A 15,000-nucleotide genomic window follows, 5' to 3' on the forward strand; every position below is an offset into this window, starting at 1 on the left:
TGGTAAAATAAAGATAAAGTGATGCAGAAATGTGTACAGTAAAACTAATTGGGAGAAAGCTGAGGCACATAAAACACTCTCCAATGTCTAAAGCTTCTGCCCACTGTATTCGTTTTGTTTTTGCCATAACTCATAATTTCATCAAAATGTAATCTACATCCTTTACCACTCTGTGGTTTCTTACCTGACTGCCACACAGAGAGCATAATCTCTTATCACCAGCACTTATGGAAGATCTACCGCAGGAAAAACATGTGGTGGGGTAGTTAAAAAGAGGACTTGGGAACGTGAGAATCGCACAGTTTCGCTATCACGCCTTGTTTACCTTTAGCCGATATGAATGATACATGCCTCGGACATACATCTGCGCTTACATCCATAATTCATTGACCAAATATATATAGGCAGGACTAACAGTGTTATTTTATACACAAATTCTGAAGAGAAAATAGATGCAAGGACCAGGGAATTCCATTACCAGTGAGGTGACAGGTGAAAATGCCTTCTCTCTCTTCTCTGGCAAGGTCAGAGAGATGTCATGGAGTGGTGCAGGAGAGAGATTTAATTTAAATGATGTAAAAGGTCTGCGGAAGAGCAAAGAAATAGAAATAGGAAGCCTAGGCAAAGTTTGTGACTGCAGGGCATGTGCTGCTTACGTAGACCTGTGTCCTTGCTTCTTAAATGCATGTGTCACATGCATTCAATGTTGTTAGAAGATGCTAAATGATTGATACCAATGTTAATAATCTGGGTAATCAAATGTTTTGGGTCTACAGAAGCAGAAATGTGGTATGTAGCCTCAAGCTCTTCAGCAGCAAAACACAGCCAGAAAATCAATATGTGGTCGGTAAACCATCAAATTATAAACAGCACGATCTCTGAGTGCACGCACACAAGCACACAGGCGTAAACAGCAGATGAATACAAAGCGCTGAAAGGATGTGGCGCAAAGTTTGATTTCTGCTAAGTAACTGATGCACCTGTAATAGTTTTCTTTGTCTTTGACACAATGATGACACCGAATATCTAGCGATGAGGAAATACCATAAATTGCAGTTCATTATTATATGAGCCAATGAATTTCTGGACAGATTTCAGACGGACATTATCGGAGATGCCTCGGGCCTCTCTCGCTGGCGTGAAAGATGGTGGTCATTTGGCTAGACGAGGGGTGGTGAGGACCCCCTCCTAGACTTGAGCAGACGGGTGCAGAGGAGCCTAGGGCTGGCTGTATTAATGAACAGGCAGTGCTGAAAGGGACAGGTTCCTGTAATGCTGATGAATGGTCATTACAGAGCAGAGACGAGAGAGGAGAGCAGAAGGGGAAGAGAGGAGAGGGGGGGAGAAGAGTACAGCGAAGTGGGCACCGAGGGAGCAGTGGTGAAAAAATGCTTTAATTTGCACCTCAGATTTCTGTAAACTCGTTTATCATGTCAGCGGTGTCACTGTTCTCCACGTGTCTTCTTCCCCCTCCCTCTCATTGCCCCCACGTGACACAAACCAATGTTTTTCTCCAGATATTGCCATGTATTCCTTGGGCCAAATAGTTTCTCATCTTAGTTGTTTGTATTTATTTTTGAACCCCAAATTCGAAGGCACTATCTCGTCTCACATTAGTTCATGGACTCGTCTAAGAAGATTTTGGAATCTTTTCCATCATTTGAACGGTTGTTGGGGCTGTGTGTGGAGAGTTGATGTCTTCTCCTCTCCATTAGGCCTGATTGAGCAGCTGGGGCTTTAAAGGTCAGAAGAAGGAGAAATCACCAGGAGATATATGCTCACAAGAAACATGAACTGACTGGAGGCCCCCTTACTCCACTATAGACCTCATTAACTCCTCCTGGCCTACAGCTGTTTGGATCATTGGTGGTGGTGGTGGTGGGGGGGGGGATAAGTGAGCCAACCTTTTTCTTCAAATAGGAGTACAAAGAATGCTATTTTTCCAGACAGTGGAAATGATCTGAGAGGAACATTTTCAAAACTGTTCCAAATCACTCTCTTTACTCCACAAAAATATTCATTTCAAGTCAGCGTGGTTTTTATGTGACTGTTGTGCAGCTGTATGCCAGCCTATAACACACACATTATAAAAATAGCTTTACAAATTAAAATATCACCTTTTAAATGTAAGTAGACCCTCTACCAATTTCAGCTTTTGCGCAGCTGGACATTTATTCAAAAATGTTCATCTGAAAGCAAGCTTCCAAGTCAAGAATCTTTTTATTTCAGTAATTTCTCTTCCCGATGCCCAGTGATTCCTGCCAAATGTTAATGGCACATTTTCATCATGATTTTGTGCACTGAGTTTAATAACCCAAGGGGCTTCTGATGCTCATCCAACATACTTTCTGGGTCACACCTGCAAGAAATGGCCCATAGTGCATTTCAGTTCAGTCTGCAGGCAAATGCCTCTCCATCAGACTGGCTCTTGGCAGCCATGTAGTAGCCCCCGTCTGTCTAATTGCAATTCTATAGTGCATAATCTAGAATTTGTTATACACCATATTTAATAATGCATTAACTCTGTGCCTAGACACGCTCGGCATAGATGGCAAATAGCAGTGCATCCAAAGTAATTACGGGGTTTGTGCTTATACAGTGGCAGTACACATACTAGAGCAGTTGACTGTATTTAGAGAAGGTAGTATTTTGCTGTTGCACATATAAAAAAAAAAAAAAAAAACATTTGTGTATTCTCATTGGATGAATAAGCCCCACAGCTCGACAAGCTGATTCCTTTTGTTAATCCAGGAAGTAGACTCAAATTTAGTGCCTTAGGGAGATTACTAATATGTGTACAAATTCTCTGTGGCTCAGCCAATATTAGCCTTCTCTATCAGAAAAAGGAGAAAGCACCACAGCCTCTTCACTGATGATTACTAATCAACCATGTGCACTCTTCTCTCTCCTTCTCTTTCTGCAGTGGGAGGAGGTGAGTGGTTATGATGAAAACCTCAACACAATCAGGACCTACCAGGTGTGTAATGTCTTCGATCCCAGTCAAAACAACTGGCTCCTCACCACCTTCATTGATCGGCGTGGAGCACAGCGCATCTATGTGGAGATTCGATTCACCGTGCGTGACTGCAGCTCCATCCCCAACGTCCCTGGCTCATGCAAGGAGACGTTTAATCTCTATTACTATGAGACTGACGCTGTCATTGCCACTAAAGGCACCGCCTTCTGGATGGAGGCCCCTTATCTCAAGGTGGACACCATTGCTGCAGATGAAAGCTTCTCGCAGGTGGACTTTGGCGGACGCCTGATGAAGGTCAACACAGAAGTGCGGAGTTTCGGCCCATTGTCTAAAAATGGCTTCTACCTGGCCTTTCAGGACTATGGCGCCTGCATGTCTCTGCTGTCAGTCAGGGTCTTTTATAAAAAGTGCCCAAGTGTCGTCCAGAACTTTGCAATCTTTCCAGAGACCATGACAGGGGCTGAGAGCACCTCCCTCGTAATCGCCAGAGGTATCTGCATTCCCAACTCAGAGGAAGTAGATGTCCCCATAAAGCTGTACTGCAATGGAGACGGAGAGTGGATGGTTCCTATTGGTAGCTGCACATGCAAGGCTGGGTTTGAACCTGACAATGGCAACGTATGTCGAGGTAAGTAATAAGTAGAACTAGATATATTTGTCATTGTCATCCTATAGTTGTTATTTGAGAGTGTTACGTCTGCTACTTGCAACCCCCCTACGTACAATGTATTACTACACATAATAGAACAAATCACTTCATTGAAGTCAGGTGACATAAATTTGTGCTATTTTAGGCTTGCATATAACAAGGCGTGAACGTATCTTGGATCCCAGCTTTTCCGCATCATTGGAATGGCTGATTTGATTGTGTTTCATGCGTTTTGCTGAGCATGATGTGTGCCACACTTCTTCCTTGATCACATCCACCTCCGGCGTACTAGAAAGGCACATTACCATGATTCCTAATCTGTAGCGAATGCCAGCCTTCTGTGCAGCCTACTTTACAGATGGCGAGAGGTTGCATTCTGCCTCAGTAGGAAGTGCGGAAGACAAAGTTCTAAGGAATAGGTAATGGCGCACACATAAAGGCAGGGTTAATCTGGGTTTTCAGTTCAAGCTGTCACTCTCTTTCTGTCTGTCCTCTAATGCACCGTTACGCTCTGCACCCTGTTATTCATTCACACACACACACACACACACACACACACACACACACACACACACACACACACGTACAAAGAGAAAATTTGCTCAAGGTGTCTGATGATAATATGAGTGGCTTTGGGCTCTCAGTGTGGCGCCGTATTGGTTTGGCCTGCCTCTGGAGGTTAGCTGGAGAGTGTGTGGAGCCCAGATAAGATTGATTGACGCACATCTGCTCTGATCAATAAACAGATATGAGAGTGCCACATATCTACAAAGCACACTGTGTGTGACTGTGTTAACTGTATCCTTCTGCATTGCTCTACGTCCTGAGCAAAACAAACCCACACTTTAACGTACACTCCCAAACACACACACACACACACACACACACACACACACACACACACACACACACACACACACACACACACACAGAGTACTTGGCCATAAGGTGGAATGACTTTCTAATGAAAATGACAAGGTAAAAGTTAGTGTGCCTTTAGTTAGCTCATTACTGGAAGTTTTCATTTCACATCTAACGTTGCCATCTCATAACAACTGTGTTTTACATTATTCACAGTTCATTTAATTTTACATTTGTTTGTATGGTTTTTATCTTTTCTTTCAGTGTAAGATGCATTTAATTTACATATTTTAAAAGCAACTTTTTATTCTAACCCACACCTACGGAAAAACATAACAGTGCATTATGTGCAAACTAAACAGATAGCAGACTTTAGTTTGCCTGCTGTGAATCTTTATTCCAGCGGTGTGATATTCTAAACAACTACAGCATCATCATGTCAAAAAGAAAGTTTCAAACTGATAAATAAAAATGTGACAGCATTTTGAGCTAAACAAGATGTTATGAACACAGGAGGGACCTAAAACGCAGGACACGGACAGGAGGGTGGTGGTAAGAAAAGAGTTTTTATTGGAGAGGAGGATCTGGATGAGGGGCTGATGGCACGGAATGGAAATGCGGTGGCAGCAAGGAAGAATGGAGATAGGGACAGGGCTAGTGTGGTATGAGGGAAAGCGTAGCAGGCAGAGGTAGCTTGGAAGCTAGGAAGATGCTGGCAGGTAGGCAGAGAGACAAGCAGGAGACAGGCTGACAGGTGATGTTCCAGGGACACAATAGAGACCGGTTAGACACACAGAAATAACAAATCACAAGAGATACATAAGTAAGTTGGCTTGGTGTAATTACCACTGTGGAGGAAACAACAATCTGGCAAAGAGTGGTTGGAGAGCCGGGATAGATATACAGTACTGTAAGCTGATGAGCTGACGAGAAGCAGGTGAGCAGGCTGGCACAGGTGATGAGCTGATTGCAGACAGGTGTGCATGATGAGCAGAGCCGGGAGCCAGGAGAATGAAGGGAGACCACGGCCACGCCAACACACAGACAGAACATGAACAGAGAGAGGAGAACAAGGGGAAACACAAGATCTATACTGAGACAAATAGAATGCATTTTACACTTTTAATAAACAATTGAAATGAGTTATCTTGCATTTTTTGTTTTGTTGTGTGTGGCATTTTAAGCCTTTATTAGATAGGACAGCTTTAGACATGAAAGGGGAGAGAGAGGGGGAACGACATGCAACAAAGGGCCGCAGGCAGCCGGCTGCTGCGTCGAGGACTAAGCCTTTGTATATGGGCGCATGCTCTACCAGGCGCCCCGTACTTTTGTTTATAATATATAATTCAAGCAACCATATATAATTCAAGCAACCACCTGACCAATTAGCCTGGTTGACACCAGACCCTTCTCAGTTGTATCTGAGAGTGGGTCTGGGCAAGGTTCATTCGCAGCTCATTTCTAAAGGGGCGTCACCAACGGACGCTGCTCAAATGCCTCTGGGCGCTATTGGATAGTCCATAAACCAATCAGACCAACGATCCGGGTGACGTAGCAGCGACAGCGGCATCAACAGGTTGCTGCGCTTCGGTGGCCGTCATGTTGAACGTAAACAAAAAGCTGCTTGCCGTCTCTGCGCTGTCGTCATCGTGTAAAGCCCGCCTCAACGGTTGTGATTGGTGCCTCGATTTGGAAAAATTGGAAATGGGCTTGAATGGGCTTTTGGCCAGACTGACTTGCAGAGCAAATCTCAAATTTGCCGGAAGTTTGTTAGGGTTTTCCCAGGCTACTGACCAATGTGACGGCAGTCTAATTTTCCTGACTTGTTCAACCAACTTGTTCTAAATGAGTCTGTGCCTATTACCTTAAAAATATGTATTGTATCCTTTAAATTCCGATAAAATGTAGTTTTATGTAACAAAGCCGATTGTTTCCACGGAGAATCTTATATGATGAAATATACTGTTATAACAAATGTTTTTGGATTCACTATGTGTGGCTCCCTTTAGACTAGTTTTACTTAGTGGCCATATTCCAGAGCTAATCATTAGTGGATGTGAAACATTTAGTTTGAAGGTTAAACATGAAAGGTACAGTTCAGTTCAGGAATTTTGTAGCAAATTAGCCAAAACACCTTGCCTGTCCTCTAATGCAAACACACCTTCAGGCTTAAATGGATGAATAGTTTTTGTCCCGCAAACTCACGTGATGCTGATCCATGTATTGTCCATCTTTTCTCCACAGAATTTCCTTTTTTTCTCCCATTATTTTCCTAAAGCTTACACACACTCACAGCACAATAATTGGAGCCTAAGGTACTCCCGAGTGTTGGTAGGAGCTTGCTGTGGCTTGTATTAGTATGGGACATTGGCACTGCTGTAAACACCACAAACACACAGGCACGTTCACATACACAGTAGGCACTGCACCATAAAGACTCTTCGAACAGAGGAGGAGATGTATATTTCCACTAATTCCCACAATCCCCCTGACTTCCTTCTCTAAGTACCCACAGCAAGTAGACTTCCTGCTGTGTTACTGTACGTTTGACATGTCCCTCTCTGATGGAAATGTAGCATTATGGGAGGTATAAAAAAAAAAAAAAAAACAGCATGTAGAGGAAGGGAGTTGTTAGTGTGTAGCTATAGTAGAAAGTAGTAGAAACCTGTAAATGTTGTGTAGGTTGACCTTAAGTCTCAGAACACACACACACACACACACACACACACACACACACACACACGAGAAAGACAAAGAGATCGACAGGAGAGAAACAGATGATGTTGACGTTTCTATCTCTCATAACAAGCTTACTCTCAGGAGACTTGTATGGAGTCTGTACCCCTCTCATTTCCACTGAGAGGGCCTCTCCAACAAGAGCAATCTCAACATTTTATTTTCCACAAAGTCTCTTTTCATGGGCTTGTGATCCATTATTTAAACAAGTAAATCTAACCTTAAAGTGCTTGTGGAAGCTGAGTACGATGGGCAACCAATCAGTTGGGAGTTGGTGCAATAACATGGCCTCAGCATTGGGTCTGACGTAATTGCCCATTAGAGATTAAGTAACAGGAACAGGAACTTAAAGAATATGCACGCTGAAATGATTTCCCTTATTGAGAGCAATATGAGAAGGAAAGGTGTTACATAGAAAAGGGAAGGCACAGTGGTGCTTAAAAGCACAGTGGGAAATCAAAAAATCTAAAGAAATGGCTTGTTTTGAGCTATGCTAATCTGATATTGTTTTACAATATTGTCTGAATATATTGAAGGGAAAATAAAGTGTAGACACAAATGTCCGCCTACTACAACACCCGCTCTGTTGAATATGTGAAAATTGTCCGTTCGGTGTAGGCTATTTGTGAATGGTTGGGGTGAGACCGTAAACATTATAAATTAACATTAATTTGACTGGCTTAACCCAGTTAATGACAAAATAATAAGTCTTACTTGATATCAAACTGGCTAAGGACAACACTGTGTGTAATGTATATTAACATTTTCACATAACTAACACACATGGTCTACCATCTACTACTGTACATGGCATAAAACAGCAAACAGTTGCTGTGTCAGTCACAGAAAGGTGTCAATCTTGCACAAATCTATAATTTTTGATGTTTGTTTCTGCATAGTGAAAAACAAATGCTGTGAAACATTACAAATGTTGTTTTTAAGTGATCAATATTTTTTTTTTTACTTGTTCAACTATGCAAGTCATTTGTAATGACAGAGAAAACTACCCTAATTGCAACTTTGTGTGTGTAAACCTCCCTGTACCTGATTGCACTTTCTCTAATCTATATGTTTTAATTAGTGACAGGTAGCGTGGTGTGTGTGTGTGTGTGTGTGTGTGTGTGTGTGTGTGTGTGTGTGTGTGTGTGTGTGTGTGTGTGTTTTGTCAGCTGGGCAGAGAGACCATGTCGAGTTGTTGTGCTCTGTAACGATGATGCCAGCATGCCATCCTCATTACGAGCTCCCCAGCTCCCACACAAGCCATTTGGGTATCCCCCTCTCTCTCTTGCTCTCTTTCTCTCCCTCTTTCTCCCTTTCTCCCTCTCTCTCCCCCTTGGCTATGTAAGCAATCTGCTAAATATTTTATCACCTCCCTGTTAAATCGAGCAGAGACACTCCAAATAGCACCCCACTACCTCCACCAACGCAAAGCTTGTCTTGTGCGTGTGTGTCCAGTGTCTAACAAAGCCTGATTTGATGGTTTTACTGAACATGGTCGTTTTCGTGGTCTCCAGCGATTGACAGAATCACCTTGATTAGGATTTGCTTCACATCCGTCTCTGTGTGTGTGTGTGTGTGTGTGTGTGTGTGTGTGTGTGTGTGTGTGTGTTTTTTTAAATAATCTGATATTTAATCATTTTAATGTTCCTTGTGTTCTCATATGTGGAGTGATTAAAACTCCCTGGTAAAGTAATTATTCTGACGTTTAAACTCTTAAAAGTGAGTTATGTGGCATAAATTGCTTCAGAGTAAACAGGGCTAAATGCCATACTATGAAGAGCAATTCAAAACTGTGCACTGCCTGTTCTTCATTGTGCTGTTAACACTTTTTCCTGTGTGGAACCAAATTTTCTATGAGCTGATAAATGCCTGCTGCTAGTCTATAAAGCTGTCTTATTTTATAAGGCCCCTTTACTATATTTTGTCTTCTTTTGTAATTGGTTAACCATGCTCAAAGCTTATTGCTTCTCGTTTTTTAACCTCAGTGGGCCATTCCTATGCAAAGCACATAGCTGCTCAGAGTCTTTGCCATCGCATGGACTTGGAGACTGGGATGGGGACAGAGGATAGAAAAAGCATTGTAAGGGAGGGACCATTGTTTCAGGCATTTTTGTTGTTGCAAATATGTATATGCAAGTGAAATAGGACGATAAGAAACATAATGACTAAAATTATTATTCATAATATTTTCTGGTAACTTAATTGTGGAACTCTTGAAATCTAATGCACTATTCATGATGATCTATTTATTTAGTTGGGCATTTACGTAATTCCTCACCGGAGCGGTCCTAATATAAATCTTCTCATAGTTTCTCTTACCGTTAGGCTTCAGCGGGCTTTTGACACGCTGGCACATTAATATTACAAATATTCAAATAACTTTATTTAACATTCTGCAGGCTGACAGTGGCAGCGGGAGATTCACAGCCCATTGAGCAAGTGCGCTTCCCTGGGCTAAGTGCCGATTCATCATGGCTGCCTTACTCCTGTCTAATGGCTACCATCATGGGGCGCGAGCACACACGCACACTGCTCCAGATACACAACACACATCTGGCATGCGCTCAGAAAAAGTGTGAGTTCTTCCATGTGTGCATTTTTAAAATGTAGTGTTTGAGGCACATTATTAACCATAGCCTGGAACCCCACTATGCACCCCTATAGAGTAAATTGTCATGGATACCTACCTGCTGGCTTATTTCTCTGTATTAAAGAGATTAGACTAGAGAGTCTAAGTGAAGAAGAAAATAATTCTTTCAAATTATATCTGAAACACATAAAGTATTCAAATTTGGCTTTGGAAGCTATTTACTTTAAACGTTTGGTTTTACAGTTTTTCGCTTCAGTAACGCTTTGATTACTTTTTTATTTGTCTTATCTGAGTGTAAAGGATCTGGCAGACAGGACCCACAAAGGCCCGGTAAGCTATTAGAGCCAATTCCAGCCCATTTGGCCTTGTCTACTTCCGTTCCACAGACATTTACTTCATTTGCAGAGAAGCATCCATGTGTACTCACCAGCACAGCACAGCACAGCACAGCACAGCACACACACACACACACACACACACACACACACACACACACGCACACACACACACACACACACACACACACACACACACACACACACACACACACACACACACACACACCAACATCTACTAAGTCACCTTGAAGCACAATTAAGTAAGCGTCTGACACGTCCTGGTCCTATTAGTCCTAGTAGTAGTGGGAGGAAACTAGGAGAAAAGCTGTAAGAAAGAGCAGAGAGTAAAAGACTTCTTGTTTCCATGGCTCTCAATAGGCTGAATAGGGGGATGGCAGAGAGCAGTGGTGAAAGAGTGTGACCCAAACAAAGAATCTTTGAATTTAAGGCCCAAATAGAATGTTTGTAATGACCCCAAACACAGATGCGCTGCTCTTACTGCAACGGCAGAGTCAGTCCCTAATAATGCCAGGGGAACCCAGGGATTTTGTTCACACATAATGGAAATACCCACCACACACAGAGCTGTTCTTATCCACCATGGAGAGACACATACTTCTACTCCTATTATTTTTCACTCTCTCTTTCTCTCCTTTCAGTCGTTTCTTTTTTGTCTGATTCTATAACCTTCAGTCCCTTACAGGCCATGTATTTGGTCACTGGGCTTTTTTTCTAAGCATTTCATTGTCATCTCTCACTTGGTCTTTCCCTTAGCTGCTGCACAGGAACTTTTTCAATCTTTTTCGCCAAATCCTTTTCAGTTCTCCTCTCCTCTCCTCTCCTCTCCTCTCCTCTCCTCTCCTCTCCTCTCCTCTCCTCTCCTCTCCTCTCCTCTCAGTGATGGACACTGGGTGTTGAGGCCAGTGCGGGACACAGGGAGACAAAGGACCTCTAACATTCAGCAGATGGCTTGGTCTCCGCTTAATTTGCCAATGTCACCCTCTCTGGCAAAACACAAAAGCCCAGCGCTACAAGGGGCCCCCCTCACCCTAACCATGACCCCCATCAATCAAATCCCCTTTACCTTATGCTTTTAAGTTATGATTGCACATTTAAGAAAACAACAAAGACAGAATTTTAGGCCTTTATTTCTATTGGACAGCTGAAGACATGAAGGGGGAGAGAGAGAGAGGGGGAATGACATGCAGCAAAGGGCCGCAGGTCGGAGTTGAACCCGTGGCCGCTGCATCGAGGAGTACACCTCTATATATGTGCGCGCGCTCTACAAGATGAGCTACCCAGGAGCCTAACAAAGACATTTTCAATGATGTTGTGGAAAAGTGTCAGTTTCTATCTCCGTGTTAAAACTGTCTTCACTCTCCTTGTACTTTTCTTCCCCCGCTACTCACCTCTACTTTCTTCTTTCCTCTTTCCCCTCTGGAGTATGCTCCGGCAGGCAGTAATGAGGAGACGTGGGGAGCCTCTCCACAGACCCCGCTGGTTGAGAAAGTACAAACAGCCCCTTCTCCATCGCTCCTCATTTGTTGATTCTCCCTGTGCCTCATCACTGTCCATCAACACTGTTCGGCTAATATAACACGGCCAGGGCTGTTTGGGTTGACGGCAGAGGGACACATTTCACTTCTAGGAAATTGTCTCATTCCTTCCTGGAGGTTATCAGCAGCAGGATGATAGATGTGGATTAGTCAAGGTTATGTTGTGGAACTTGTGGACTGACAATCTAATTAGAATTGAATTGCAATTATAGTAGGGCCAATATAGCTCTGTTCATCCCACATGCAGTGAGAATAGACGACAAAGCTACCAAGAAAAAGTTGGCGGCGTGTCAGGCTGGAACAAAGTACCCATTTTCTATTACTGGAGTAGATTAAAGCATCAGAGTGAAAAAAAAGAAAAAAAATTTCCTTACATGCAGAATTGCAAAAAATAGTTTTGGTCCATTTGATTTCTTGGGTAGAAAGTTTGTACTTTTAGGTAAATGGACCTTTTAGTGTTAACGGTACACAATTCAACTGATGAAGAGTGTGAGTTTGTCATCTCATAGGCTGGTTCCTGGAGTCTCCCAAGGTACAAGCCTTTGGTAGTTGAGGTTTCACAGTCTATAGATGGACTGATTGAACTTGCTCAGCATACAGTACAGTCAGCATGGTAAGATTGGGTTTTGCGATAAGCCAATCCTTTAAGCCAAAAGTGCATTTCTTCCATGCTTTGTGTTGATTCTGTCACTCCGCATGAGTGCTTGAAATCAATTCAAAGCTCAAAATCTCCGGACTTTGGGTCAGGGCTTGTAAGATATTTGTTCTCTTTTGCTGGAGACACACACACACACACACACACACGCACACACACACACACACACACACACACACACACACACACACACACACACACACTTTCCATCACCCCAAGCTAAACTTTGCATGTCCAATTTCATAACCTAATCATGTTTGCTATAATTGACGCACACTTGAAGCAAACAGCATTACAGTTCCACTTTATGTGCTCGCTAAGTATCCCTGATTAAACATATGTGAAGAATTATGTCTAATAATTAAGTGTAATCTGTTATGACACCATGCATTATCCTAAACCAACTTGGCTCCCTATAACTGGGCAGGTCATATCAAACAGAACCTCAAAACCTTCACAATATGCAATTATACGGCAATTAGACGACTCCCATAATCCGTATCTCACTTTGTCATTGTGCGCATTTAATTAAATGTTTAAGTTGACAGTAAACACAGCCTGTACTTTCCGGGATCAGGGCATGTGGTTCTGCAAAAACTGGAAGAAACGTCTCTTTTCAGACTGACAGTCTGACTCAATCTGGCAGACCCAGCTCTGTGACAAATTATTGATCTTGGCTTTTGTTTTCACTTCTCATACCAAGGACCCCCTGCTATGGCTGTCTTCCGAAAACACCCACTGGAGAAGACATTGCGTGAATATTGAATTTTGAAAGCAAGATAGGGGAGAGGAGGAGTGTGTGTCTATCTATATATGTATGTGTGTGTGTGTGTGTGTGTGTGTGTGTGTGTGTGTGTGTGTGTGTGTGTGTGTGTGAAAAAAGGCAAAAGAGAAAGAGAGCGACTTGGTAATCCTCTCTTTGACCACTTTGGGCTTTGTGCTCTATTTGTTTACTGAGTTCCCACACTGGCTGGGGGGCTGCAGCTTTTTTTCCAAACTGGAATTAGCATAGTCAGGCTTGTAGTCAGATCTGGGTGACTCTTCATATGCATGTGTGTCCCTGTTTATTTATATATGTGTGTGTGTGTGTGTGTGTGTGTGTGTGTGTGTGTGTGTGTGTGTGCGTGCAGTAAAGATGAGGTGAGAGCTTAGCGTATCCTCATACGCTGGGGCAACCCGACTTTAATGAAATCTTCAAAGTGAGTGTGGTTTTATGGAGTCTAATCAAGCCTGCTAACCTCTCAGACAGTCTAATTTTTGCATTTCGTAATGAAAACCCATCATACTTCCACTGTGTGCTGAGTGGGAACAGAGTCTGGGTCAACAGGTTGACTTGCTGCCTACGTGTTGCAGTGGACGGTATCTTTAGTTACGAGGTTTGATTGATTGCATCTATTGTGCACCATATTTTACTGAACTTCATTAAGACATAATATGATAGTGAAAAATGGAAGATGAGACTTATTATTTTTACAGCTCTTTCTATCTGCATTTCAAGCAATCATGGCATTCCAGTCCTCATTACTTAAAACAGCAGAATATAACAGACTCAATTCAATTCATGTTTTGTGCTCAACCTTTGCACATTGCTCCAGTTGCTTGAATCATGTGAAACACAATTCAAGCAATACATGAAATCTGATGACTGGCGGATTTTGCTACCTACTGTTTTAAAGTTGATAGCCTTTATCTTTGGCATAAATTTTCTTCTTGTTCTCTTCTGCTCGAGAGAAGACTTTCAGTGTTCACAGACATGGAATAGTACCCACAATAGAAATGAGGCTACTTGTGTGACCATGCAATGAATAGATATGGATTATTCTACCATTCCTTATACTTGTATCGCAACTGGCGCAGTGTGTCTTCTGTATTCAGGAGTGTCACTCTCATTCTTTAAAAGCAATTGATTCTGTGCACAAGATATGTAATCTGCCCTCGGTTTCCATCTGTGTTGTACTCCTGGGCTTGGATTTTATGGCTACTTTTAAAAACAGGATGTTACATTCCTTGTGGTACTACATCCTAATACTCCTCAACCAATTTAAGGGCCAACAACTTACTTAGGCATATCTGTAATTGATAGATAATATGGAAGATATTTTCTAAAAGTAAGGACCTTATAATTAGACAGATCATTATTTGATGCACTGAGAGATCCCTTAATAACTTACCCTATAGCATTGTTTTATGATGTCCATGCACAGTGCTTACCGATACAAAAACTCCTCTCTCAAAGACCAGAGATACTATCTTAGGGCTTGGCCAGCGTTACTGTAGTGCTAGGCCAGACTTCACAGTGGTATGCTTCTCAAAGAGAATGGTATCTGATTAGTCCAAGTCCGAATAGAGGCAGAAGCTGACAAACAAATGGATTTGCTGTGTCTAGAATGTTCTCTGGGGGAGCTGGATGGGCTAAGATACAGAGACGCTGCCTTTGTGTTGGAGCCAGCGCGAAGCATAATAAGACCCTTTGGGGAATGAACCAAACACAGAGTGATAAGGACACAAAGGCACACATGCTCATACACTCAGTCAATTTCACAATCTCACTGCCTCTCTCTTCTTTTCACTCCATACCTATCTTTCTGTCTTACTTCCCTATAAACTGACCTTTACATTACTGACTACTGTGGTTGGC

At 42.5% G+C, this 15,000-nt stretch overlaps 1 protein-coding gene across 3 annotated transcripts in view; it reads left to right on the forward strand.

The window, feature by feature from the left end:
* The window catches only part of LOC116037268 (ephrin type-B receptor 1-B), a 173,564-nt gene that overhangs the window by 68,246 nt on the left and 90,318 nt on the right, over positions 1-15,000 (forward strand). For all 3 annotated transcript variants that reach the window (XR_004101823.2, XM_031281087.2, XM_031281088.2), the window contains exon 3: positions 2,924-3,605. Coding sequence is in view for 2 of the 3 variants with exons in the window: in XM_031281087.2 (XP_031136947.1) it covers positions 2,924-3,605 (682 nt within the window). In the remaining variant the exon portion in view is untranslated. The remainder of the gene's footprint in view (positions 1-2,923; positions 3,606-15,000) is intronic.

This window comes from Sander lucioperca, chromosome 9, assembly GCF_008315115.2.
Source record: "Sander lucioperca isolate FBNREF2018 chromosome 9, SLUC_FBN_1.2, whole genome shotgun sequence".
Taxonomy (NCBI): domain Eukaryota; kingdom Metazoa; phylum Chordata; class Actinopteri; order Perciformes; family Percidae; genus Sander; species Sander lucioperca.